We start from the raw sequence: 24,741 nt of genomic DNA, 5'->3' as shown, positions 1-24,741 counted from the left end.
CACTCCTTCCGCTGCCTGCGCTTGCTCTCGGCGACGAGACTCGAGGTGCTCAGCGCCCGCCTGGATGCACTTCCTCCACTTAAGGTGGTCTTTGGCCAGGGACTCTCAGGTGTCGATGGGAATGTTGCATTTTATCAAGGAGGCTTTGAGGGTGTCCTTGAAACGTTTCCTCTGCTCACCTTGGAGTGGAGGAGTTGCAAGTAGAGCGCTTGCTTTGGGAGCCTTGCGTCAGGCATGCGAACAATGTGGCCCGCCCAACGGAGCTGGTCGAATGTGGTCAGTGCTTCGATGCTGGGGATGTTGGTCTGACTGGACAATGTGGACCACTTTCCACACCTCGGGAGCCTATTATCAGCAAGGGTAGACATCGATGACGAGATTCAACACCGCCTCCAGTGCACCAACGCAGCCTTTGGCCGTCTGAGGAAAAGAGTGTTCGAAGATCAGGCCCTCAAATCTGCCACCAAGTTCATGGTCAACAGGGTTGCTGTGATACCTGCCCTCCTGTATGGCTCAGACGTTCTACGCGTCGGGTTTCTTTCAGTCCTCAACTGGCGACATTTGCTTTATATCTCAGCATGCCACACATTGCTGCATTCGACAGGTCGCGCAGGATGGACTTTATCGGCTTCCCCATGACCAGGGAGGCTCAGATAGAGAGGGCTTTAGGATTCTACCGAATTGCTAACTTCCCCAAGGTGCAGGGAGCAATATACTGTATCAGGATGCAGAGGGATTCCACTCCCTGAATGTGCAATTCGTTGTCGACCACCAACAAATCATGATGGCAGTGAATGTCAAATTTCCAGGCAGCATCCATGGTGCTCACATCCTGCGTTAGAACACTGTATCTGACATGTTTACCAGTCAGCCATAAGGTCAATGCTGGATGCTTGGTGACAAAGGAAATGGCCTCGCCAACTGGCTGATGATCCCCCTGCATGACACCCAGACCGAAGACGAGAAGCGATACGACGAGAGCCACAGAGCCACTCACAATATCGTTGGGAAAATCATTGGAGTGCTTAAGCAGCGCTTTAGATGCCTGGACCACTCAGGAGGAGAGTTCCAATACCACCCTGAGCAGGTAGCTCAATTTGTGGTGGTGTGCTCAATGCTGTACAACTTGGCTATCAGGAGGGGGACAAGAATTGCCAGAAGGGACTGATGGTTCACCTCAGGAGAGAGAGGATGAGGAGGTGGACGCTGACCTCAGGCCAGACAATCAGGCTGATGCTGAACCCATGCCCCCACCCTTCTAGACTGCAGGAAAGAGCCCATGGTGGCTACTTAGCTGCAAGACTCTTACGTCAGCAGCTCATAAATGAGCGTTTTGCTTGAAAGAACGTTGTTGTTATTTACAAAGCTGCAACACTGCTTGGTGTGCAGGTCATACGTCAACAGTATGCATTACCTGGGTGACAGTTAACATAAGAACATAAGAACATAAGAATTAGGAACAGGAGTAGGCCATCCAGCCCCTCGAGCCTGCTCCGCCATTTAACAAGATCATGGCTGATCTGGCCGTGGACTCAGCTCCACTTACCCGCCCGCTCCCCATAACCCTTAATTCCCTTATTGGTCAAAAATCTATCTATCTGTGACTTGAATACATTCAAAGAGCTAGCCTCAACTGCTTCCTTGGGCAGAGAATTCCACAGATTCACAACCCTCTGGGAGAAGAAATTCCTTCTCAACTCGGTTTTAAATTGGCTCCTCTGTATTTTGAGGCTATGCACTCTAGTTCTAGTCTCCCCAACCAGTGGAAACAACCTCTCTGCCTCTATCTTGTCTATCCCTTTCATTATTTTAAACGTTTCTATAAGGTCACCCCTCATCATTCTGAACTCCAACGAGTAAAGACCCAGTCTACTCAATCTATCATCATAAGGTAACCCCCTCATCTCCGGAATCAGCCTAGTGAATCGTCTCATTACCCCCTCCAAAGCTAGCATATCCTTCCTCAAAGTAAGGTGACCAAAACTGCACGGAGTACTCCAGGTGCGGCCTCACCAATACCCTATACAGTTGCAGCAGGACCTCCCTGCTTTTGTACTCCATCCCTCTCGCAATGAAGGCCAACATTCCATTAGCCATCCTGATTACCTGCTGCACTTGCAAACTAACTTTTTGGAATTTATGCACAAGGACCCCCAGGTCCCTCTGCACCGCAGCATGTTGTAATTTCTCCCCATTCAAATAATATTCCCTTTTACTGTGTTTTTTTTCCCCAAGGTTGATGACCTCACACTTTCCGACATTGTATTCCATCTGCCAAACCTTAGCCCATTCGCTTAACCTATCTAAATCTCTTTGCAGCCTCATTGTCTGTTGGATCTGCTGACCTATGTCAACACTCCTCCTGGACAAGTGTACCATGTCCCCGCTCAGATCTGCCTCCGCTTGGTCGGCGCCATCCTGGAGACACCTGGGGTGCCCTGCGACAAGGTGCTTGGGCCCGGTACCTCCATGGTGGATGTGGGAATGGTCACAGGAGCACTTGTACGATTCCAAAATTCATGGAAACCCCCTAGTGTTTGGACTCACTGAAAAGGAAATTCGATTTGGGACTATTAAGCAGAAAGTGTGGGATCCTAAAATGCATGTGGAAGAAATCTACGAGTTTTAACCAAGTTTGGGATTTTAAAAAGGTGCATGTTGGGTCTGTGAGGAAAAGGCTGCAAGACCAGGGGTGGGTCCAACCTCTGTAAAGCCAGTTTGGATATTGGAGCTAATCAAGCTGTCTGGGAAACTGTTTACCCTCAAACCTGCCCCGAGAAGACATTAACATTTCAACAATCGACCCAAGGAAATACAGTTTTAGTCCAAGCACAGAACCCATCCAACACATGCATCATGCTAATCACCTTTCCGGCCTGTATAGAAATCTCGGACCCAGACAGGCAACTCGAAACCAGAAACGAACTTTAACAATAGCTGGGAGTTCATCAACTCAGAAAAGTCTATCAACACCAGATTAAAACACTTAATCAAGTTTCAGTTAGCTGGGCAGCAAAACTTAAACAAAAGAAATGTTAGATTTGACGTGAAGATTAAGCAGCCTCTCAGAGTATAATGAAGGGCCTATTGTACCAAGAGAACTACCTCTATTCTGATCATCACAGAAAGAACTGTTCTGACCATTACTTCGGAACAACAAGACCAAGATCGAGAGCACACGGCGAGAAAACGCAGGAAGAAACATCGTGACATCGGAGAAAAGAACTTCAAAAACCAATCAGTGGAACATCAATATCAACTGGCTTCAATACAGAGGTCTTCTACCACGTCCGCGGTACGGCAAGGCAAACCGGCTATAACCAAAGAACTTCAAAACTGTAAAACAGCCCTAGCTGTCAAAGGAATGGATCTGGTGAGCATGAATCCATGGAGCCCTAGAGTTTGACCTAGTTAGAGAGTAAGTGGGAGGTGGGAGGTATTTCTGTTGTGTTTATTACCTGTAATAAAGTATTCCCCATTGTTTCGAACCTTTTTGTAAGATTTTACAGTTTTATTGGATGTATTTGTGTTATTTGCTTTCTTGAATAAAATCCATACCTTCTTTGTACAAAACAGTTGTCTGCTACACTTTATCACACCCTGATTAATAAATCCAGGCTCGAGAACCAGGGAGTGGGAGCAACCACTCTGGTCAGGGAAGGCAAGCTGACAGACCCACCACCCCCTAAACACGAGATGTCATCGGTTTCGAATGGATTATGGAGGTTGGGGATGCAGGCTCCTTGAAGTTGGCACTGTCATCCGTTGAGAAGGGACCCAGCAGATGCACGGTCGAGAATCGGTGCTCCTCAGCACCAGGTGGAGGAGAGTCCTGCGAGTCTGTCCCCGCACCCCCACCTTCTGAGCCGCGCTGCTGGCTGAGCTGCAAAGCATAAATGAGGTTATTAGAGGAGAAGCGGGTGCTCGGGTCACAAGGTGAGTCCAGCGCTACACACAACACAAAAGCAGCACCGCTATCAAGATCATCACAGACATCACATTTCATGACCATCACCTAATTCTGCATTGCAATGATTCTCATGAGGACATTATTATTTAGAGAAGAATTTTATGATTCTTCTCTCATAATATTGGTCGGATATGAGTAGGTGTGGCATCTACTGACTTTACATCACGCAATGCTGTATACTTTACTCACATGGCTTGCGTGGCCGACCAGGGGTGGGTCCCCACTAGTGCCAGCACCCGCTCCTCGATGTCGGTGAGGTTGATGATGACTGGTGGCCCCCACCCGTTAGCCTCTGCTCGGCCTTATTCATCGAAAGCTTCTTCTGTAACAGCATGACATGGCATGAGATCATTGCGTGTTATCATTGCTAGGTGTAAGGGGTTTTCACAGGGTTGTTGTGTCTTGGGTGTCTCTCTCTGGGCTTCTGCCCTCACAGCTTATGCCTGGCCTGTGAGGTACCCTGAGTGCTGCAAGAGCACCCCTGAAGAGACTGTGTCCACAGCTTATGAAGTGGGTTTTGAGACTCGTGCGTCCCCACAGCTTATGCCTAGCCTGTGAGGCACCTGTGAGTGTCAAACACTCCTAACCCCTTTTTCCCTAGCCTGTGACACACAGTTGAGCATTTTCGAGGCGCTCCTAGCTTCCCTTTCACGGTTCTGACATAAGACTCACGATCAGGAGATGTAATACAATAGAACTGAGACAAGGTGATTCCAAGAGGAACTTTAGGCTTCCAATTTATTTGACAAGGTGTAACTCAACAAACAGCAATACACCAACAAAACAATCCCCTAAATCCCACTAAAACGGACCCAACGAAAATCTTTACACCAGTTTAGCAGTACAATGCCCAACCTCCCACCTTTCCTGGCCTAACTGAGTTGGGAGTTCTGGGGACCAGAGGTTATACTCACTACTGTGCCTTCCGCAGTCTGGTGGTTTGTTTCTTCTATCTTCGGTGTCTTCGGACACTGGTTTTCCTTCAGTGTCGAGAGGCTTGCTGGTTGTGGTTGTTGGATGACGAGGGCAGGGAAAATCATCTCTCCTTTTTTTCACTCCATCAGAAACTCCTTTTTTATAGCCAGATTATCCAGTCCGCCTCTCCTGCTGAAGTCGATTCTTCTCATTGGTGGACTTTTTGATTTTGAAAAATGCAGCAGTTTTAGATTGGGGTTTTTTTTTCCACTGATGTTAACCTACTCAAGGTTTGAGTGGGTGTTGATTGCATTGGCCTCCTGTAGCCATTGTGCTAGTCTGGCCTGAGCCAGATATTTCTATGCCTGTTGAAAAAGGTGTAACAATGCTAATGTTTTCAAGGGGCAAGTTTCGAGGATATACAGTTCCCAGACAATTTGAATAGTTCCAATGTCCAAACTGGCCCTTTTGATATTGATCCCACCCCTTTTCTTGCAGACGCAACATACACCTTTTAAAAATCCCAAATTCGATTAAAGTTCGTAGTTTCTTACATGTGCACTTTAGGATTTCAAACTTTCTGGTAGATAGTTCCAAATTGAATTCCCTTTCCTATGAGTCCAAACACTGGGGGGGGGGGGGGGGGGGGGGGGGTCTCCATGAATGCACCCCCTTTTATCCCCTGCAGGCCTTGTCTGCCCCTATAAAATTCATTTCTGTCCCAAAGTTTTCCTTCCATCGGTTTCAATTCACAGCACAGACTGATCCCACAGCCCTTTTCCTTCTGGGTAAAATGAGGGGGTTTTCGTCCTCCCCTACATAGGTGCTGTCACAGAGACTGATACAACACATAACTGACAGATGTAATCATGATTATAATGAAAATGATCATTCTTTACCTAAAGACGTACACCGTGACCGCAGGCTTCGAGTACAACCTTCCCTATAACTGCAAGACATCACATCTGATTTTAATTACTCATTACACTTACAATTCCAATTATATAAACATATAAGTACATGTAAATAAATGTAATACTTGCTCTCGCGGATCCGACAAGGTCGTTCCATCACTTGCAGCATTGGTTTCCCTCACGCACCTTGTTGGTCGCCGACGAGACCATCGCGGCTATATTGGCCCATATCTTCTGGTAGATCTATGGGGTGGGCTTCCCACGACCTCCCTGGGTGAATTGACCCCAGCGTGACTCGACCTCCTGCATGAGGGAAGTATTTACTTCGTCCGAGAACCTTCTTCCTCTTTTGCGTCCTCCCAATTTTGCCAGAATCCGCTGAGTCGGGAGTCCGTGAGTTCGGCGAGAGGCCTACAAAAGGCCGGGAGGTGCGTCGCTGAGTCAGGAGCAGAGTGAGTTCAGCGAGAGGCTTGTGCAGCTACAGGGAGAAGGCAAAAAAGTAGAAAGAAATAGAAAGGTGACGTCACAGCAAAGGGGGCAAGTGATTGGCTGGTGATTGGTAAGTAGTTTTTCTTTTTTCTCTTTTCTCTTCTATATCAGTGAGCAACTTTTAGCACTGTTGTTGCCAATTTTGAGTCCTGTTGAGGGGAATGACTCATCAGGGGAGGGCAGCAGCAGCCAAGTTCATGGCACCGTGGCTGGCTCTGCTGCACAGGAGGGCAGGAAAAAGAGTGGGAGAGCATTAGTGATAGGGGATTCAATTGTAAGGGGAATAGATAGGCGTTTCTGCGGCCGCAACCGAGACTCCAGGATGGTATGTTACCTCCCTGGTGCAAGGGTCAAGGATGTCTCGGAGCGGGTGCAGGACATTCTGAAAAGGGAGGGTGAACAGCCAGTTGTCGTGGTGCACATTGGTACCAACGATATAGGTAAAAAAAGGGATGAGGTCCTACGAGACGAATTTAAGGAGCTAGGAGCTAAATTAAAACTTAGGACCTCAAAAGTAGTAATCTCAGGATTGCTACCAGTGCCACGTGCTAGTCAGAGTAGGAATCGCAGGACAGCTCAGATGAATACGTGGCTTGAGCAGTGGTGCAGCAGGGAGGGATTCAAATTCCTGGGGCACTGGAATCGGTTCTGGTGGAGGTGGGACCAGTACAAACCGGACGGTCTGCACCTGGGCAGGACCGGAACCAATGTCCTAGGGGGAGTGTTTGCTAGTGCTGTTGGGGAGGAGTTAAACTAATATGGCAGGGGGATGGGAACCAATGCAGGGAGACAGAGGGAAACAAAATGGAGACAAAAGCAAAAGACAGAAAGGAGATGAGTAAAAGTGGAGGGCAGAGAAACCAAGGCAAAAAACAAAAAGGGCCACTGTACAGCAAAATTCTAAAGTGTAATAAAAAGGCAAGCATGAAAGCTCGGTGCCTCAATGCAAGGAGTATTCGGAACCCAGGAGAGGGCTCTGAGCTAGTTAGAGTGGGTGAGAGCTCAGATGAACAGGACCCCAAGAAAGAATGCAAAAGGCAGGAGGCAACAGAGCAGAGTAGCACTGGGGTAAGTGTAAACCACAAGGTGATAGGAAGGGACAATATGTATGAAATATAAAGGGGCTGCAGGAGGGTCAAAACTGAAAATCATGGTTTAAAAACTAGTATTAAAACACTCTACCTAAACGCACGCAGCATTCGAAATAAAGTAAATGAGTTGATGGCACAAATCATGACAAATGGGTATGATTTGGTGGCCATTACAGAAACGTGGTTGTAGGGTGGCCAAGACTGGGAGTTAAACATACACGGGTATCTGACAATTCGGAAAGATAGACAAGAAGGGAAAGGAGGTGGGGTAGCTCTGTGGATAAAGGATGATATCAGGGCAGTTGTGAGAGACGACATTGGCTCTAATGAACAAAATGTTGAATCATTGTGGGTGGAGATTAGAGATAGTAAGGGGAAAAAGTCACTGGTGGGCGTAGTTTATAGGCCCCCAAATAATAACTTCACGGTGGGGCTGGCAATAATCAAGGGAATAATGGAGGCATGTGAAAAAGGAACAGCAGTAATCATGGGGGATTTTAATCTACATATCGATTGGTCAAATCAAATCGCACAGGGTAGCCTTGAGGAGGAATTCATAGAATGCATACAGGATTGTTTCTTAGAACAGTATGTTACAGAACCTACAAGGGAGCAAGCTATCTTAGATCTGGTCCTGTGTAATGAGACAGGAATAATAAATGATCTCCTAGTAAAAGATCCTCTCAGAATGAGTGATCACAGTATGGTTGAATTTGTAATACAGATTGAGGGTGAGGAAGTAGTGTCTCATATGAGCGTACTTTGCTTAAACAAAGGGGACTACAGTAGGATGAGGGCAGAGTTTGCTGAAGTAGACTGGAAACACAGACTAAACGGTGGCACAATTGAGGAACAGTGGAGGACTTTTAAGGAGCTCTTTCATAGTGCTCAACAAAAATATATTCCAGTGAAAAAGAAGGGCAGTAAGAGAAGGGATAACCAGCCGTGGATAACCAAGGAAATAAAGGAGAGTATCAAATTAAAAACCAATGCATATAAGGTGGCCAAGGTTAGTGGGAAACTAGCAGATTGGGAAAATTTTAAACGACGGCAAAGAATGACTAAGAAAGCAATAAAGGAAAGATAGATTACGAAAGTAAACTTGTAAACTTGCGCAAAACATAAAAACAGATAGTAAAAGCTTTTACAGATATATAAAACGGAAAAGAGTGACTAAAGCAAATGTTGGTCCCTTAGAAGATGAGAAGGGGGATTTAATAATGGGAAATGTGGAAATAGCTGAGACCTTAAACAATTATTTTGCTTCGGTCTTCACAGTGGAAGACACAAAACCCATGCCAAAAATTGCTGGTCACGGGAATGTGGGAAGGAAGGACCTTGAGATAATCACTATCACTAGGAGGGTAGTGCTGGACAGGCTAATGGGACTCAAGGTAGACAAGTCCCCTGGTCCTGATGAAATGCATCCTAGGGTATTAAAGGAGATGGCGGAAGTTATAGCAGATGCATTCGTTATAATCTACCAAAATTCCTTGGACTCTGGGGAGGTACCAGCGGATTGGAAAGCAGCTAATGTAACGCCTCTGTTTAAAAAAAGGGGGCAGACAAAAGGCAGGTAATTATAGGCCGGTTAGTTTAACATCTGTAGTGGGGAAAATGCTTGAAGCTATCATTAAGGAAGAAATAGCGGGACATCTAGATAGGAATAGTGCAATCAAGCACACGCTACATGGATTCATGAAGGGGAAATCATGTTTAACTAATTTACTGGAATTCTTTGAGGATGTAACAAGCATGGTGGATAGAGGTGTACCGATGGATGTGGTGTATTTAGATTTCCAAAAGACATTCGATAAGGTGCCACACAAAAGGTTACTGCAGAAGATAAAGGTATGTGGAGTCAGAGGAAGTGTATTAGCATGGATAGAGAATTGGCTAGCTAACAGAAAGCAGAGAGTCGGGATAAATGGGTCCTTTTAGGGTTGGAAATGGATGGTTAGTGGTGTGCCACAGGGATCGGTGCTAGGACCACAACTGTTTACAATATACATAGATGACCTGGAAGAGGGGACAGAGTGTAGTGTAACAAAATTTGCAGATGACACAAAGATTGGTGGGAAAGTGGATTGTGTAGAGGACACAGAGAGGCTGCAAAGAGATTTAGATAGGTTAAGCGAATGGGCTAAGGTTTGGCAGATGGAATACAATGTCGGAAAATGTGAGGTCATCCACCTTGGGAAAAAAAACAGGAAAAGGGAATATTATTTGAATGGGGAGAAATTACAACATGCTGCGGTGCAGAGGGACCTGGGGGTCCTTGTGCATGAATCCCAAAAAGTTAGTTTGCAAGTGCAGCAGGTAATCAGGAAGGCGAATGCAATGTTGGCCTTCATTGCGAGAGGGTTGGAGTACAAAAGCAGGGAGGTCCTGTTGCAACTGTATAGGGTATAGGTGAGGCCGCACCTGGAGTACTGCGTGCAGTTTTGGTCACCTTACTTAAGGAAGGATATACTAGCTTTGAAGTGGGTAGAGAGACAATTCACTCGGCTGATTCCGGAGATGAGGGCGTTACCTTATGATGATAGATTGAGTAGACTGGGTCTTTACTCGTTGGAGTTTAGAAGGATGAGGGGTGATCTTATAGAAACATTTAAAATCATGAATGGGATAGACAAGATAGAGGCAGAGAGGTTGTTTCCATTGGTCGGGGAGACTAGAACTAGGGGGCACAGCCTCAAAATACGGGGGAGCCAATTTAAAACCGAGTTGAGAAGGAATTTCTTCTCCCAGAGGGTTGTGAATCTGTGGAATTCTCTGCCCAAGGAAGCAGTTGAGGCTAGCTCATTCAATGTATTCAAATCACAAGATAGATAGATTTTTAACCAATAGGGGAATTAAGGGTTATGGGGAGCGGGCGGGTAAGTGGAGCTGAGTCCATGGCCAGATCAGCTGTGATCTTGTTGAATGGCGGAGCAGGCTCGAGGGGCAAGATGGCCTACTCCTGTTCCTAATTCTTATGTTCGTATGTCCTCAGTCTCCACAGCGTGCTAAGTTGCCTCCTCCATCCCTTCCATGTTAAATATTATTTTTTTCCACAAAAACTCGGTGCCAACTACCTTCTTTGTGCTTCGAAGGCTTTTTGCTGCTGGTGAATCTCGTCATGCCTCCCACAACAGCCAAAGAAGCACACACCACACCCGCATTCAATCCCTCTCTGCTCCCTCTCTCTCTGTCTCCTCTTATGCGCATGTAATGATGACCCCTGACCTCCTGAAACACGGGAAACGAGCGTTGCCATGCCGTTGCTATGGTTGGCAATACTTTACGGCAGAAGGTCAAAAAATTTTTACGCTAACGCCCATTTCAGATCGCTCGCGGTAACGCCCGTTTTCAAAAATGGAAAGTTAGGGTTTTGAAAATGGACGATAATCCGGCGATCGCAAAACCCATTTTTACCGCCTACGCTGGAAATAACACCCATTTTTGGGCGATCTGCACAAAAGTGGAAAGTCTAACCCCTCATCTTTCAATTCGGCACTTTGCAGCCTTCCAGACTTAACATCAAGTTCAACAATTTCAGATCATAACCAGTGCTCCCATTTTTTTGGACAGCAGGTGCTGTTAATAATTTTGCTGTTGCCAATCTAGACCCATCTTTTGTTTCTTTACTTGTCCCATTACCATCCACTTTTCCTTTGCACAATCATCCCTTTTGTCATTTAATCACTTCTGCCTTCCACCCTAACACAGACCTTCCCTTTTGTTCTTTCCTCCTCTCCACCCCTTTCCCTGCCTCTGTACTTGCTCAAAACCTTACATCTCTAACCGTTGCCACTTCTGATGAAAGGTCAGTGACCTTGTCATGTATCTCACATTACTGTATATAACTGTATCTTACCATGCTATACATGACTATAACTGGATATGACCTGTAACAATAAGCATACCTTACCACCAGGGGTGCACTTGCAGGAGACACTCCATACCTGTCCCACTGAGGTATATAAAGGGAGGTCTCAGGCAAGTGCAGCACTGGAGAGCTGGAATTAAAGGTGCAGGTCCTGAGTGACCATGACTTCAGCATGTGTCTCGTGTAAGTCAGTACATTAGAGTCAGGACTTAACAGACCTAAAACGTTAACTTTGTTTTTCTCTCCACAGATGCTGCTTGATCTGCTGCTGCATTTTCTGTTCTTATTTCAGATTTCCAACATTCACAGTACTTTGTTTTTTAATTGTAATTTGATCTCCAACTTGTGCTAAACCGTTCTGGTAGCAAATGGCATGTGAGCACATCCAATCAATGATCACAAATCAATGGACTGGAGTCACATGACCTGTAAAATAATGTGTTTATGACATCAATGGAATGTGCATAGATTTTTTACTTTGTTTCCTGATGTTACGAGAGTATTTCAACTCTTTTAGCCTATCTTGATAACTAAGATGCTTTGAACTGAGAATTAATCTACTGGCCCTCCTTTGCACCCTTTCCAAAGCCTCAATATCACCCACTATGTGAAGAGACCAAAACTGGACACTGTATTTCAAGTGAGGCCTGTTCAAGATTTTGTACCACTTGTCTTGTACTCAATTGTCCTATGGATACACACCATCACCCTAGTTGCTCTAGCTATCACTTCACGGCAAGGCTCATGTACTTTTAGAGATGTAGGCACTCGATGCCCAACTCTCTTTCTATCTCCACCTTCTTTAATGTTTTTCTCTGAAGGGTGTATGAATGTTCAGTCTTCGCCCTGCCCACAAGCAAAACACTACACTTATCCAAGTTATACATCATTTGCAAGTCATGAGCCCAACATCCTAACACATTAAGATCTGCCTGAAGCAGACAAGCATCGTCTACAGTCCTAATACTCGCACAGATCTTATCTGCAAATTTGCAGATCATGTCACCAAATCCCACATCCAGATCATTCATAAAAATAGTAAAAAGCAACGGTCCCGACACCAGTCCCTGTGGGACACCATTGGTGACCAGTCTCTAAACCGATCCAAATCCATCGAAAATTGCTTTTTGCCTATGTCCCGCCAGCCAGTTTTCAATCCAGCTCAAAACATTACCACTAATAGCAGAGGCTTTGATCATACACAGAAGTCTCCTGTGCTATATCTTATCAAAAGCTTTTTGTAAGTCTAAGAAGACAATGTTTATTGGGCTTCCCTCATCCACCAACTTAGTAACTTCTTCAAAAAATACAATTCGATTTGTAAGACATGACCTCCTTTTTATGAAGCCTTATTGGGTGTCCCCAATATGTCCCTCTCTATCCAAGCACTCACATATTGCATTCCTAATGATTCCCTCAAGCATCTTGCCTATTACTGATGTCAAACTAATGGGCCTATAGTTATCCTGGTCCGACTTGTCACCTTTTTTTAAGATGGGGACAACATTAGCTTCCTTCCAGTCTACTTGAATCATTCCAGAGTGCAGTGAGCTATTGAAAATATAGGCTAGGGGCTCACACAAACATCCCTATCTCCCTGAGACCCTCGGGTGGATATCATCTGGCCGTATGCTCTATCTGTTTTCAAGTTCTTAATGCTTTCTGAAACAACGTGTTCAAGTATGTTAATATTACTAGTTTTGTTCATAACTTTATTAAATTCCAATAGTCAAGCATCATCTTTAAATGTGTCGACCAATGCAAAGTACTCATTTCATATTTCTGCCATACCCGTTAAGCTGTGCGGTCACGCAGTGGTCTGGAGGTCTCGTGCAGGCTGCCCACCGGCTTTTCAATGGGAATAACCGTGCTGGAGCAAAGACTTGAATGGGCCGCGCAGCCAGTTAAAGGGCCCACGCACAAAGGGGCACAACCAATAAAGACTGTAACTTCAAAAAATTAAAAGGAAACGTAACCAATGAAATTAAAATTCTATTCCTGGGAGTGATGATGCACTCCAGTCCGGTCACTGAAGGCCTCAAGTGTGCCGGCAGACACCACAACTATTTTGGTTAAACTATAAATCAAGTGCTACCTTATTAAAGGGGCAGCAAAACCGACAAATTAAACTTTTGACAGTAAACAAATCAAAATAAAATGTGGTTTCCGGGGGTTATGATGCACTCCAGTCCCTCCTCTCGCGGACACTCCAGACACAGCCTGGCTTAAATGTAACCGCGGAAGAGAGGCAGGCAGCCGGGCCGGACCGAACATCCCCCCCCCCTCGACCGCCTGGGCCTATTGCTGGCCACTTTGGCCAGGCCCAGGGAGGAGGCCCGAGGTGTGCTGTGCTGTGCTGTCTCCCACTCGAGATCCCCACCACCCCTCTGCCTGCCTGCCGCACGTTCGGTTTCCGCCATGATAAAATATGGCCGACATCGCCGTTGCTGTCTGCCGGCCATGTTTGCTGCTGGCAGGGATGCGAAGATCCTGGTCGGCCCGGAAGTAGACGATGTGTGGGCGGCTATCGAGTGTAAGAGTGGGGTGGTGAAGGGCGGGGTGTTGCAGGCGATGTTGAGTGCTGTGGCGCGCTGCAAGCGGGCGTCAGGAGCAGGCGGAGCGAGCGAGCGAGTGAAGGAAGGAAGGAAGGAAGGAAGCCAAGCGCCGCCTCGGCCCAGCTCGGCTCTCGGCTCCCGGCTCCAGTTTGTTGCCCTGGTGACGGAGCCGGCGTGTCACCTTCTCCGGGGCTGGCGGCTCAGGGCGCGCCCGGAATCTGAGCGCTGGTTGGCTGGCCCTGCAGCCGCTTCACCTCCGCCTCACTCCCGCCCTTTCAACCAGCTGCTTTTCAGGTAGTTGCGCTGACGGGACAACTTTAATTTTTTTTTTTTAGTCGTTTTAGAACCAGAGTCGCTGCTGAGAAACGGTGACTTTTTAAAATTCTTTCTCCTTCGCCGTCCAGAGGCAACGATGATGACAGAAGGCAGTTCATTCGTGAAGGGGGTGATGCTGGGTGGAATGTTTTGTTTGGTCTTCGCCCTTTTTGGCAGCACCAAGATGAGCAGAGAATCGGGACAACGCAGCCACGAACACCACCACCTCAAAGCTCCCAACAAGGAAGAACTGCTGAAGCTGCCCGAGGCGAAGCGGATCGAGCTCAGCCTCAGTATCCGTGTTCTGTGTTTGATCATGGTAAAACCGAAAGAAATTGGCTACTGGGCCTCTGTGGTGGAAACGTGGAGCAAACATTGTGACAAGGCTGTCTTTTACAGCCCGGAAACCATAAAAATCTTCGAATCAGTCAGCCTTGGAACCGAAGACAAATGGATCCAGACCAGAAAAGCCTTCAAGCATGCATATGAAAATTACAAAAATGACTATAACTGGTTCTTCTTGGTACCGTCAACTACGTTTGCAATTATTGAAAATCTTAAGTTCTTTTTGTTGAATAAAGATCCAGGACAGCCTTTCTATATTGGTCACACAATCAAGTCTGGTGAACTGCAATATGTTGATTCTTCTTCAGGTGTGGTCCTAAGTATAGAAGCATTAGAAAGGCTCTATCGGGTTCTTGATGATTCTGTGAAATGCCCAGAAAAGGGGAGTTTACTTTGGAAGATGTCTGAAGAGCAGGAACTTGCTGTATGTATGAAGTATACAGGAGTGTTTGCTGATAATGCAGAAGATAATGAAGGAAAAGAACTGTTTAACTCAAAAAATGTGAATGCCCTCGTCAGGGAGGCAATGTCTAATCATCCAAATGAAGTTGTGGAAGGATGCTGCTCTGATGTGGCCATTACTTTCCATGGAGATTCACCTAACCATATGCATATCATGATGTATGGCGTTTACAGGCTACGACCATACGGCCATACATTTAATGATGCATTGATTTTCATGCCACCTGTAGGCTCGGACAATGACTAAATGCCTCTTCCTTCTATTGTGAGACATTCCAGGTTCTGAAGTATGAAAACTGTAAAGGAAAGGCTCCTGTTGCTGTTTAGTATGTTCTACTAGTTCTTTTTTAAATCTCAAAGAAATTCTGTTTCTAACTGAAGATGTGCCTTCAATGTTAAGTTACTTTTTCTTTATGTTAATTAACAACTTGGCTGTAAAACATTTATGATTACTCAATTTAAAGTTTCCTTAAACTGTAGGGTTAACAGGAAAACCTGAATGACAGAGTAGATAGACAGTGCTGCTAGGGGTCAGTAAAATGTTTTGGTAAGCATTGGAAATTTTTGTAAAATGTCCATTTGAGCTTTGAAAAAACACCCAGTAGTACAATCATTTATCCTTTCAGACTTGAGTTTTGAACTGTGTAACAGATGGATGAAGTACTAGTGGTTACAGGCCTGTCACTGGTGGTAGAGGTGATGATTTATGAGTGTCAAACAAGAAGTATACTGATACAAAGTTGAACAGTATTGGCTTAAGTAAAATATATGTGGCTCTCTCATCATGTTGCTTATGTTAATTTGGATATTATACTGTTTTATAAAGACTGGGTGTTACATAATGTCACAAGTTTAAGTTCAATGCTGAGGATAATTAGAGTTTAATCGCTATTGTTGAGGTGTGTATGCATATTAGTAGATGCAATTTTGAGCTCTAACCTGCAAGTTTACTTCATCAACCTGTAATTGATCTCAGCGTGAAATTACTGCCATTTTTAAAACTAGTTTTAGCACTCTGAAGTGTGACATCTAGAATTTGAATAATGCTCAGGGCCTAGATTATATTTACAAGTTTTGCAGCAGTTTCTGTCACACATCAGTGTCAAACCTCAGCGTCACACAATGGCCCGAAAATTGCGGTCGGAAGCTTCCTGCGGGCAGACGCCTCCGACCAAAACGTTTTTTCTGGAAGAACCTGGTGGTCCCAGAGGATCGTAGACTTGCGGTCCGAAGCCTAGATGCGCAACCCACCGTATGGGCTGGCGCATCCCAGGAACGTAAGCGCAACCTGGGATCACGCAGGCTTGGACTACCGATCACAATGTAATATTCTCATTGATAATGATGGGAGCTCCGTTTGTACGAGCTGCCATTACTATCAATGAGAATACCCCAGAAACACAACACAATAATAAAAAAAACACCTCCATATTTAAAATTAATTGAAATGTTTTGGAATTTATTTTTTGACATTTAAAAAAAAAAGTTTTAATAGGGTTAAAAGTAAACTTACCTTAATGGGACAGGGTTTTTAATATAAAAATTAATGATAAAATTTAATGTTTTTATGTTTTAAAATTCTTACGCTGGTAAAGGTAGGCTATACGCTTGCTTTTACCAGGCATAAGAGTTTGAAGGATGTTCACTGGGCAAGAGTTGGGCCAACTTCTCCCAGGGATGTGTGCGCTCTGTCAAAAGATCACAAAAGCCGGTTCTCGGCGCATGTGCATCGTGTGCCGAGAACCGGCATTTGCGAGGCCTCTTCGGGTGCGTGCGCACATCTTATGCACCCGGAGAAGCTGCAATTTTCGGGCCTGTGTGTCCCACTTGCACCTAATTATGTAAAATAACAATGAATCAACAAAATAATCTGAACAATATATAAAAAAAGAAAGTTAATTTTCTGCAGGTTTCTTCTGACCTCGATAATTTGGTCTTTACCCTGATAACCTGGTCATTACCTAAGAGGAATAATTGAAGCTTGGCTAACACCTGCCAATCTGTAACAACAACTTGCATTGAGTAAAATGTCCCAAGGCACTTTACAGGATATAATGTAGAAAATTCCCTCAGCAACAGCAATGTACCTCTTTGATCTCAGGATGTGCCTATTTGGACCATTTTTCTACAGGAAGCAGCTGAGCAGTAGCCTTAAAAGGATAAGCTGGGTTAAACACTTCCAACTAACCATCTGATCCAGCCCCAGACGACTATCGAGCAACACCATGGTAAATTAGCCAGTAGTGTATTGATGCCAATATGCTACATAAACTGAATAACTACACTAGTGGGTTAGCACTATATAATTTAAACTCTGGAACTATGTTTGAATTCAGAATAGACTACACTGAAGTCTTCTCTCTCAATTGTAAAGGTCCTTTGTGAAATTAATTTGGGCCATCTCCATCTCCTGCTGGAAGTGTGCTCACGGCACAGACTACCTGCAGTTTAATGCTAATTGGTAATCTCACTGGGGTGATTGCTTTTGTGGAAGTGGCTGGGAGTGAGGGGCATAGAAACACATTTGCACAAATACAGTAAGAGATGCTTTTCTGAGTACGAAAATTGTTGGGCCGGACAAGAAGGAACTTCACTGTGCATCTGTCTGTCCTGAAATTACTGGGTATAAAAATGGAAATTTTCCAGTTTCATTGTCCAGGTATGATATCCATCACATTGGACACAGAAATTTAGTGAAAATGAAAATATTACTCGCAAATTGATCAGAACACATGATATAGTTCGATAATGGTCTTATTCCACAACTTTCCTAATTGTCCTTTTAACCTTCCTTTGTGCCTCCTACAATGTTACATGCTTCCCTGTAGTTTTTGTTGGGAGTGTTAGCTATTAAGATGTGCAAGCTCTATTACTAACCCTGTGTTTGTAATTACAAATGTGATTCTGTAGCTCCCCCAAGGCCTAGTTACCAGGGATCTTTCAACCTTTTGGAGCTGAGGACTCGGTATACATGTCATAAGTGGGTTGCGTAAGATTACACAGAAATGCATGCTCCCATTCACATAATCATTATACATAAAAATGTTCAAAGTTCCAAAGACAAACCATCTAAGACCCCACCATACACTTAAAAAAAAAAAGTCCCAATCACATGCAAAATAAATGAAAACATTTCCTCCTCCTATTCATCTTCCTTCTCTGCTACCACCCTCTCAATCTCTTCGTTCTCTCACTTCCCTTCCCACATTTTAACCATCCCCACCTCTTGCTCATCCTCCCTTCTCTTAAAAGCAGGATCCGGGCATGACTGCAAGGATAGTCCATTGGTGGCGGGGATTAGTCAGAGAGGGAACTGGAAAAAGTCAAGTATGCCTCAGGCTTGGAGCGCAGCACCACTCATCTCGGAGATGGTAAGCCTCAATCAAAGGTAAGTATATAGTAAATATAAATAGGTAGAGTTTAGGTGATCCAGGAAAGTTAAAAGTAGGAGGTGTGGTACAGAAAGTGTGCACTTATGTAATACTTTTAATCCATTATTAGTCACTCTTCTGTGGTGTCAAGACTAAATAGAAACATAGAAATTTACAGCGCAGAAGGAGGCCATTTCGGCCCACGTGTCCACGCCGGCCGACAAAGCCGCACGGCCCTTGGTCAGCAGCCCTAAAGGTTACGTATAAACCTATGAACAATGACGGAAAGACAAAGAGCACCCAGCCCAACCAGTCTGCCTCCCACAACTGCGACACCCCTTATACTGAAACATTCTACACTCCACCCCAACCGGAGCCATGTGATCTCCTGGGAGAAGCAAAAAACAGATTTAAAAACCCAGGGTTGGAGAATGGGGTATAATTAATTAAGGTTTGAATATGTAATTCAGTACCTATTTGAATGTCATACATTTTGACCTTATTTTTATATATTTTGATTTGATATTTATAGTTAAATAGCAAAACTGATGGCAATTTGGAAGCAAAGAAGTAGAATTGATCAGTTCATAGCAGTCTATCTGCATTGCAAACTGAGGAGCTATGGACATAAAATTGAAGCACTTCAGCACCACTACTGACGGGGAGTAATTACAAATTGACCAGTTTATATCGGCAGTTTCCAATATAAATGTGGATATAGGAATTTATATTGGAAAAAACTTTACACAAAAGCGTGAACATGAAATAGGGATTTGTAAACAGGAAGTGCGTGCATATTTTTAATACAGATATCGATGTATTAAAGTATTACTATAAAATGGGAAATAATGTATCCTGAGATTGTCAGCACTGTAGAACATAATTTGCTGAGATTTTTGTGAATATATCAATTTGATGTCCAAACTTTCCTGATCTACATTTATTTATGAATTAATTGGGATTCAAACTTAAACTCAATGTGATTTAGCAACTTTTTTTCTTTTCATGGTTTTGAGGAATAGTTTGTCAAAAGTAGCATTTCACAAAGGGTTCAGGATGGCATGTAGGTAGTTATATCCAATCTGTGTTTAAATTTGGAAAGCATTTGCTGAATGCCATGTATGTTTGGTTGTGTATGTTCATGTAGGTTGGACTGTGGACTACATAATTATACCATTAAAAGATGTACATTAATAGATTTTGTAAAGTTTTCATCTCGGCATTGTGACTGATTTCAGTAAAGTATAACAATGTGAATGGAATTTTCAAACTGTGCAAATACAACCAACATTATAAAAATGTATTTGCCTGTCTGAACTTGGTTTATATCTGTTGGGAGCATGGTGAGCCATACAAGAGTACAGTACTGTGGCTGCAGCATTATCACTGGTGGGAGTAATTTGAGGTGATGATTTGAGTATCACGCAGCATTGATACCACGTGCAATGAATTTTCCTGTAGATTATTGGTATCAATGTGTTAAATAAGCCTTGTGGGCCTATTGGTTCTTTCTTGCCCTGGTTCTTATGTATTTGTATTGGGAAAATTTGTTTCACATGTTTTCTATTAAATAAAATGTAACTGTAAATATTAAGTCATACTGAGAAATAATAAATGGAATATGAGCAACTTTTTGATACCTTTTCTGTCTAAGTGGATCAGAGTTTAGCATTCAATCTTCAAAATTGGATGTGCTGCTTTCATTGAAATAATTTTCTTACATTTTAATTAAACAAGCTATACAGTGCACCACAACCCACATTAACATCTCTAGTATCCAGTAATGTATACTCTTGATGCAGATTTGTACAGGTCCTATCCCAGTATGTTCACACATTTCAGAATAACCTGCACAATGAATCACAGGATCATATTGGTGCAGTGGAACTTTGCTGTTTCATATGTCCCAAGTTTCCTTAGAATCTGAGCTTTCTGTGAGTCACCTATTTTAAAAAAAAATGATCTCAGTAAATATACCGTATCGATGACCCAGTGACAAAGTACAAAATGTCCAATCAATCACATGTAGGCTGATGTTTTTGTAGACTTGCAAACTGTCTCCTTTAGAACCCAATATTGAACCATTTCTGAAGAATTGGTGGTTCAATAGCTTTTGCTGTGGAGTGATCCCATATCATTTGTTATGTAATAGCAGAATTGAAAAATTCAAAATTGATGTTGACTCATTTTTATCTGAGGGAATATTTTATTCCAAAAACTTAAGCACTTTAAGTCTTGCAGTACGTAAGCCAGGAGTCAAGTTTATGTTCCATTTAAAGGGCTTGAAATTTAATTTAACTTGCAGTCTTGAGACTTCCATACCACACAACTGCAGACTCTAAACTGGTCAAATGTATTGGCCCAGAAATCCCGGTCGGCTGCTTTCCACAGCCGATCGGGTAAAAAAAACTTTAAAAAGCGCACTTACCTGAACCTACTGTGCCCACGAGAGATCCCAGTCCTGAGGCCTCCACTGACTGCGTCGCAGCGCATGCACGTCAAGAAGTGCGCAGGGCTGGAGCTGCAGTCACATGGCTCTAGGCAACCAATCAGGTAAAGTATATTCTCATTCATCATAATGGGAACTCTAAGTTGGCGTTCCCATTATTATGAATGAGAAACCCCCCCCCCCCCGAACACAAAACATTAATAAAAATTTGAAAAATACACTACATATTTAACATTAATTTAAATTATTATTTATGTAGTATTAAAAATATATATTCAGATTTAAATTTTTTTTAAACATTTTTAAAATTATGCTTTAAAATTTAATGTAGTGGGCAGGGTTTTGAAAGATAATAAAATGAAAACACTGTTTTAAGTGTGTTTTAAACCTCTCATGCCTGTAAAAACAGGCGCAAGGGTTTTCAAGACATTTGCTGGGCAAGATATGGGTAAATACTGCAAACTTGCCTATGCAAATGTCCTGGCTGCAGAGATACAGAAGATCTGTCAAGCTCCAGCATGACATGTCGGTAAAGCCGGGTTTCAGCGCATGCGCATTGTGTGCTGAAAACCGGCTTTTGCGATGCCTTTCCGGGTCCGTACACACTCAGTACGGACCTGGGAGGCCGGAATTTCTGCCCCATTGTCTGTCTTCCTGTCATGAAGGCATTTCCCCCTTGAAATCGCAAGGTTTCTCATTTAGCACTGCTTAATTTACCAATTCTCCTGTTACCATGTCTGAAGGTAGATGTGCCAGTGACCCCTGTGACCTAAAGTTGTGTTATGCCATCAGCATTATTTCTAGTTTTATAAATAACCCACTGTATTTCAGGCTACACATGATATAAAATACTGTTACACCAGAGGGCGAGTGTACAGCTGGATACCTTCATTTTTTGTGTGTATTCTCTTATTGGGGATTTATAATGTAATGACTGCTCAGTACAATAACCCTTACTGTCTAGTTTAAGAGGAACAAAGTTGTAAGGCAGTTATAGTTGTTTCGTTGGAAGTAAAGGGAGGTGAGGGATGTGTTTAATTTGCAGTGTCAGCACAGACACAAGGCAGAGAAAAAATAAAAACAGCACTGGTGTGCCTTCAAATTGGCGGAACAAGGCTTTAATAATTGACACCAGTGAATAGGGTCCAGTTGATTCACTCCTTCAACTATATAAAAAATTAACTTAAAATTTGAAACAGTTAGATTTTTTAAAGAAAGTAGTTAACATGGCACACCATGTCATCACACACCATTCTGACTTGGAAGTATATTGCCGTTCCTTCGTCATCGCAAGGTCAAAATCTGGCCTATTTTAATCGCTCCACCATTGGCATCAGTGCCTTCAGCTGCCACGGCTCATGGGTCTGGAATTCCCTCCCTCAAACTCTCCACCTCTTCTTCAAGACATTCCTTAAAACCTAGCTCTTTGACCAAGCTTTAGGACACCTATGCTAACATCTCATGTGGCTTAGTGTCAAATATTGTCTGATTACGCTCATGTGAAGCACTTTGAGACATTTTACTATGTTAAAGTTACTTTTTAATTTGTTGTTCTATAATATTGTAAAATGAATGATTTTCATTGCATTCAGATAGACGCAAAAGATCCTGCAAACAAAAAAATAGAAAATGCTAAAAGCAGACAGGTCAGTGGAGATAACAGATACATTTTAATACAAAGGTGAAGAAGAGTGGAAACAACATGGGAGGAAGCATTGGTGGAAAAACAAGAGATTGCTAGATGATTCAGATGAAGCGAAAAGTTTTAAAAAACTGGAGGATGCACCCCGTTTTGGGCGGTGGACAATTTCGGCTGCTCTACCTGTTATTTACTTCATAGAAATCTGAGTGACAACATGTAGATTATCATTATTAGGACCTACTTACTGCTTAGTAGAATTGATGTCATCATTGAAACCCTCCCAAGAAGGGAAAATTAAAATGGGTGAATAAAATAATGCTTTTATTTGGAATTGTGGAAAATGTTTACAATATTTGACAATGAATCCTTGATATTCATTCCTGACGAGTAAGTAGCAGTGCATTATTTGTGTTACTCTCTGTCTTCAATTGCATCTTATATTTTATGCATTTAATGGAAAGATACCCAACAATCTGAATTTGCTGATTTAATATTGGGAATAAAAATCCTTAAATTTGGCTGTCCAGTGGCCAAATGGGTTAAGGCGTCATCCAGCATAGCACTATGCCATGTAGTTTCTTTCTCAAAGTGTGGATTGTGGCTCCCCCGACCTGCAAGAGAACAGCTCCGCAGGTCGGTGCTATAAAAGAGTTGGAACGGCATACCACTTCAACTTCCAGCGTGAGCTGATCCAAGTATGCGATGATTTTGAGATGAGCGACTGGGTGACATCATCAAAACCCTGGTTGCCATTTTGGAGCATAGGCAGGAACATCGGCAGGGCCCAGATAGAGGAGTGAGAAGATCGGGGCGGATGAGTGGTGAGAGATCTGGCGGAGGTGCGACAGATGAGGGTACGGGGCCCAGAAGAGCCGAGGGCCCAGAGGCAGCACGGGCCTGCCCACACTGCGATATGTGTGCGCGCTAGGTCCGTGCCGCAGAGCAGGTCTCCAGTCATCTTGGTTAATCCTTACCACTGGACCAAGACCTAGCCTCTGTCAAGCCCGTGTGGTGGCTGGTGTGCAACGGTCACGCACAGTCATCTTCCACCCCCTCAACTGGAGTTCAGGACACCTGTGAACCCGTGGAAGCAAGTCATCCTCCTTAGAGGGACCGCCTATGATGATAATTACTATATTCTTCCCAGCCTAAAGCACAATCTGATTCATGTTCATATTTCAACTTTGTAAAGTCTAGATCATCACTGGCGGGCTTTTCATATTATGTAGGATTAAATTTGTCACAGTTTTTTTCAACCCCTAAGCATTCAATTCACTCGGTCACAAGATGTTTATGATTGCAGAATCCAATTGCTTCTTAAATAATTCCAGGGTTATCACTTGAACCATTATCCCGCAATCCATTCCATATATTGAACCATGAGAAAAACTTCCTTAATACTGTCCTAAATTTACCTTTTACTAGTTTCAACCTTGTCCATTCACCCTATTCTCAGAATTTAATTTCAAATAATTTTCCATCTGGACCTTGTCCATGGACCTTTTACTATCTTGTATAGCTCATTACTTTCCTTTCCTCAGTTACTTTCTTTTGTGACTGAAAAGCCCAAATGTCTCCAGTTTTTTCATATTTCAATCTTCTAATATTAGGGGGGGGTCAACCCCTTGCCTCTTCTCTGAAATGAGCCCAGGGATTCAGTGTCTCCCTTGTGTTTTGATGACTAGAACTGGATGCAGTAATCAAGGTGTGATCTGACTAGAGCACAATACAGTTTGAGCAGAACTTCCTGACTTGCATTCTTTAGGTTGGCACCTGTGAACTCATCCTTTTTTGGCGTGGAAGCAAGTCATCCTCATTTCGAGGGACCGCCTATGATGATGATGACGAGGTTAGTCAAAGAATAAAGACCATAGGGCCCAAGTTTCCCCAGGAGTTGCTCCTTTTTTTTGGAGCAACATGATTTTTCTGGACTATCTTTTTAGTTGCATTTCTGGCCATTTAATTTGCACCAGTGTAAGTGAGTTAGTTAGGTTTTTTTTAGTTCAGTTTTTTTCAAAAGGGGGCGTTCCCAGCCACTTACCTCTGTTTTAGGCATTTGGCCAGCAAATAGTTACTCCAAACTAACTTAGGCCGGCGTATGTTGCCACTTCTGTCCACACAGAAAAACCTTACCTAGAGTTAAGGAATTGGTGCAAGTAACTACATTTAAAGCACCACCAAACAAAGCACAAAAAGTAATAAGCAATTAATTAACAAATAAAATAGAAGGAACCCTGCCCTAAAGCACCAAGACCAAAGTAATAAGCAATCAATAAATAATAAATAAAAAAATAGAAGGAACCCTGCACCTAAAGCACCAAAATCAATCAGTAAATAACAAATAAAAAATAA

General features: G+C 43.4%; 1 protein-coding gene and 1 long non-coding RNA gene across 2 annotated transcripts; one reads left to right on the top strand and one right to left on the bottom strand.

Annotated features, from left to right (window-relative positions):
* Positions 1-4,705: 4,705 nt before the first annotated feature.
* LOC139265095 (uncharacterized) lies at positions 4,706-13,677 on the bottom strand. The gene is made up of 3 exons (XR_011593469.1): positions 13,042-13,677; positions 5,925-6,277; positions 4,706-5,250 (listed from the first exon to the last, which is right to left on the bottom strand). It is a non-coding gene; the product is annotated as an uncharacterized lncRNA (long non-coding RNA).
* Positions 13,678-13,747: 70 nt separating this feature from the next.
* Positions 13,748-19,919, top strand: c1galt1c1 (C1GALT1-specific chaperone 1). The gene is made up of 2 exons (XM_070882668.1): positions 13,748-13,783; positions 14,210-19,919. Exon 2 carries the CDS (start codon positions 14,218-14,220, stop codon positions 15,172-15,174), a length of 957 nt encoding a protein of 318 aa, XP_070738769.1. The 5' UTR covers positions 13,748-13,783; positions 14,210-14,217; the 3' UTR covers positions 15,175-19,919.
* The last annotated feature ends 4,822 nt before the right edge of the window (positions 19,920-24,741 follow it).

Source organism: Pristiophorus japonicus, chromosome 6 (assembly GCF_044704955.1).
Source record: "Pristiophorus japonicus isolate sPriJap1 chromosome 6, sPriJap1.hap1, whole genome shotgun sequence".
In the NCBI taxonomy this organism is placed as follows: domain Eukaryota; kingdom Metazoa; phylum Chordata; class Chondrichthyes; family Pristiophoridae; genus Pristiophorus; species Pristiophorus japonicus.
Note: the sequence above shows the minus strand (reverse complement) of the source record. Positions and strands in the feature narration are given on the sequence as shown.

What these genes read in the sequence shown, in the direction of transcription:
- c1galt1c1 (XM_070882668.1), top strand. Translation starts at nt 14,218, where the DNA reads ATGATGACAGAAGGCAGTTCATTCGTGAAGGGGGTGATGCTGGGTGGA.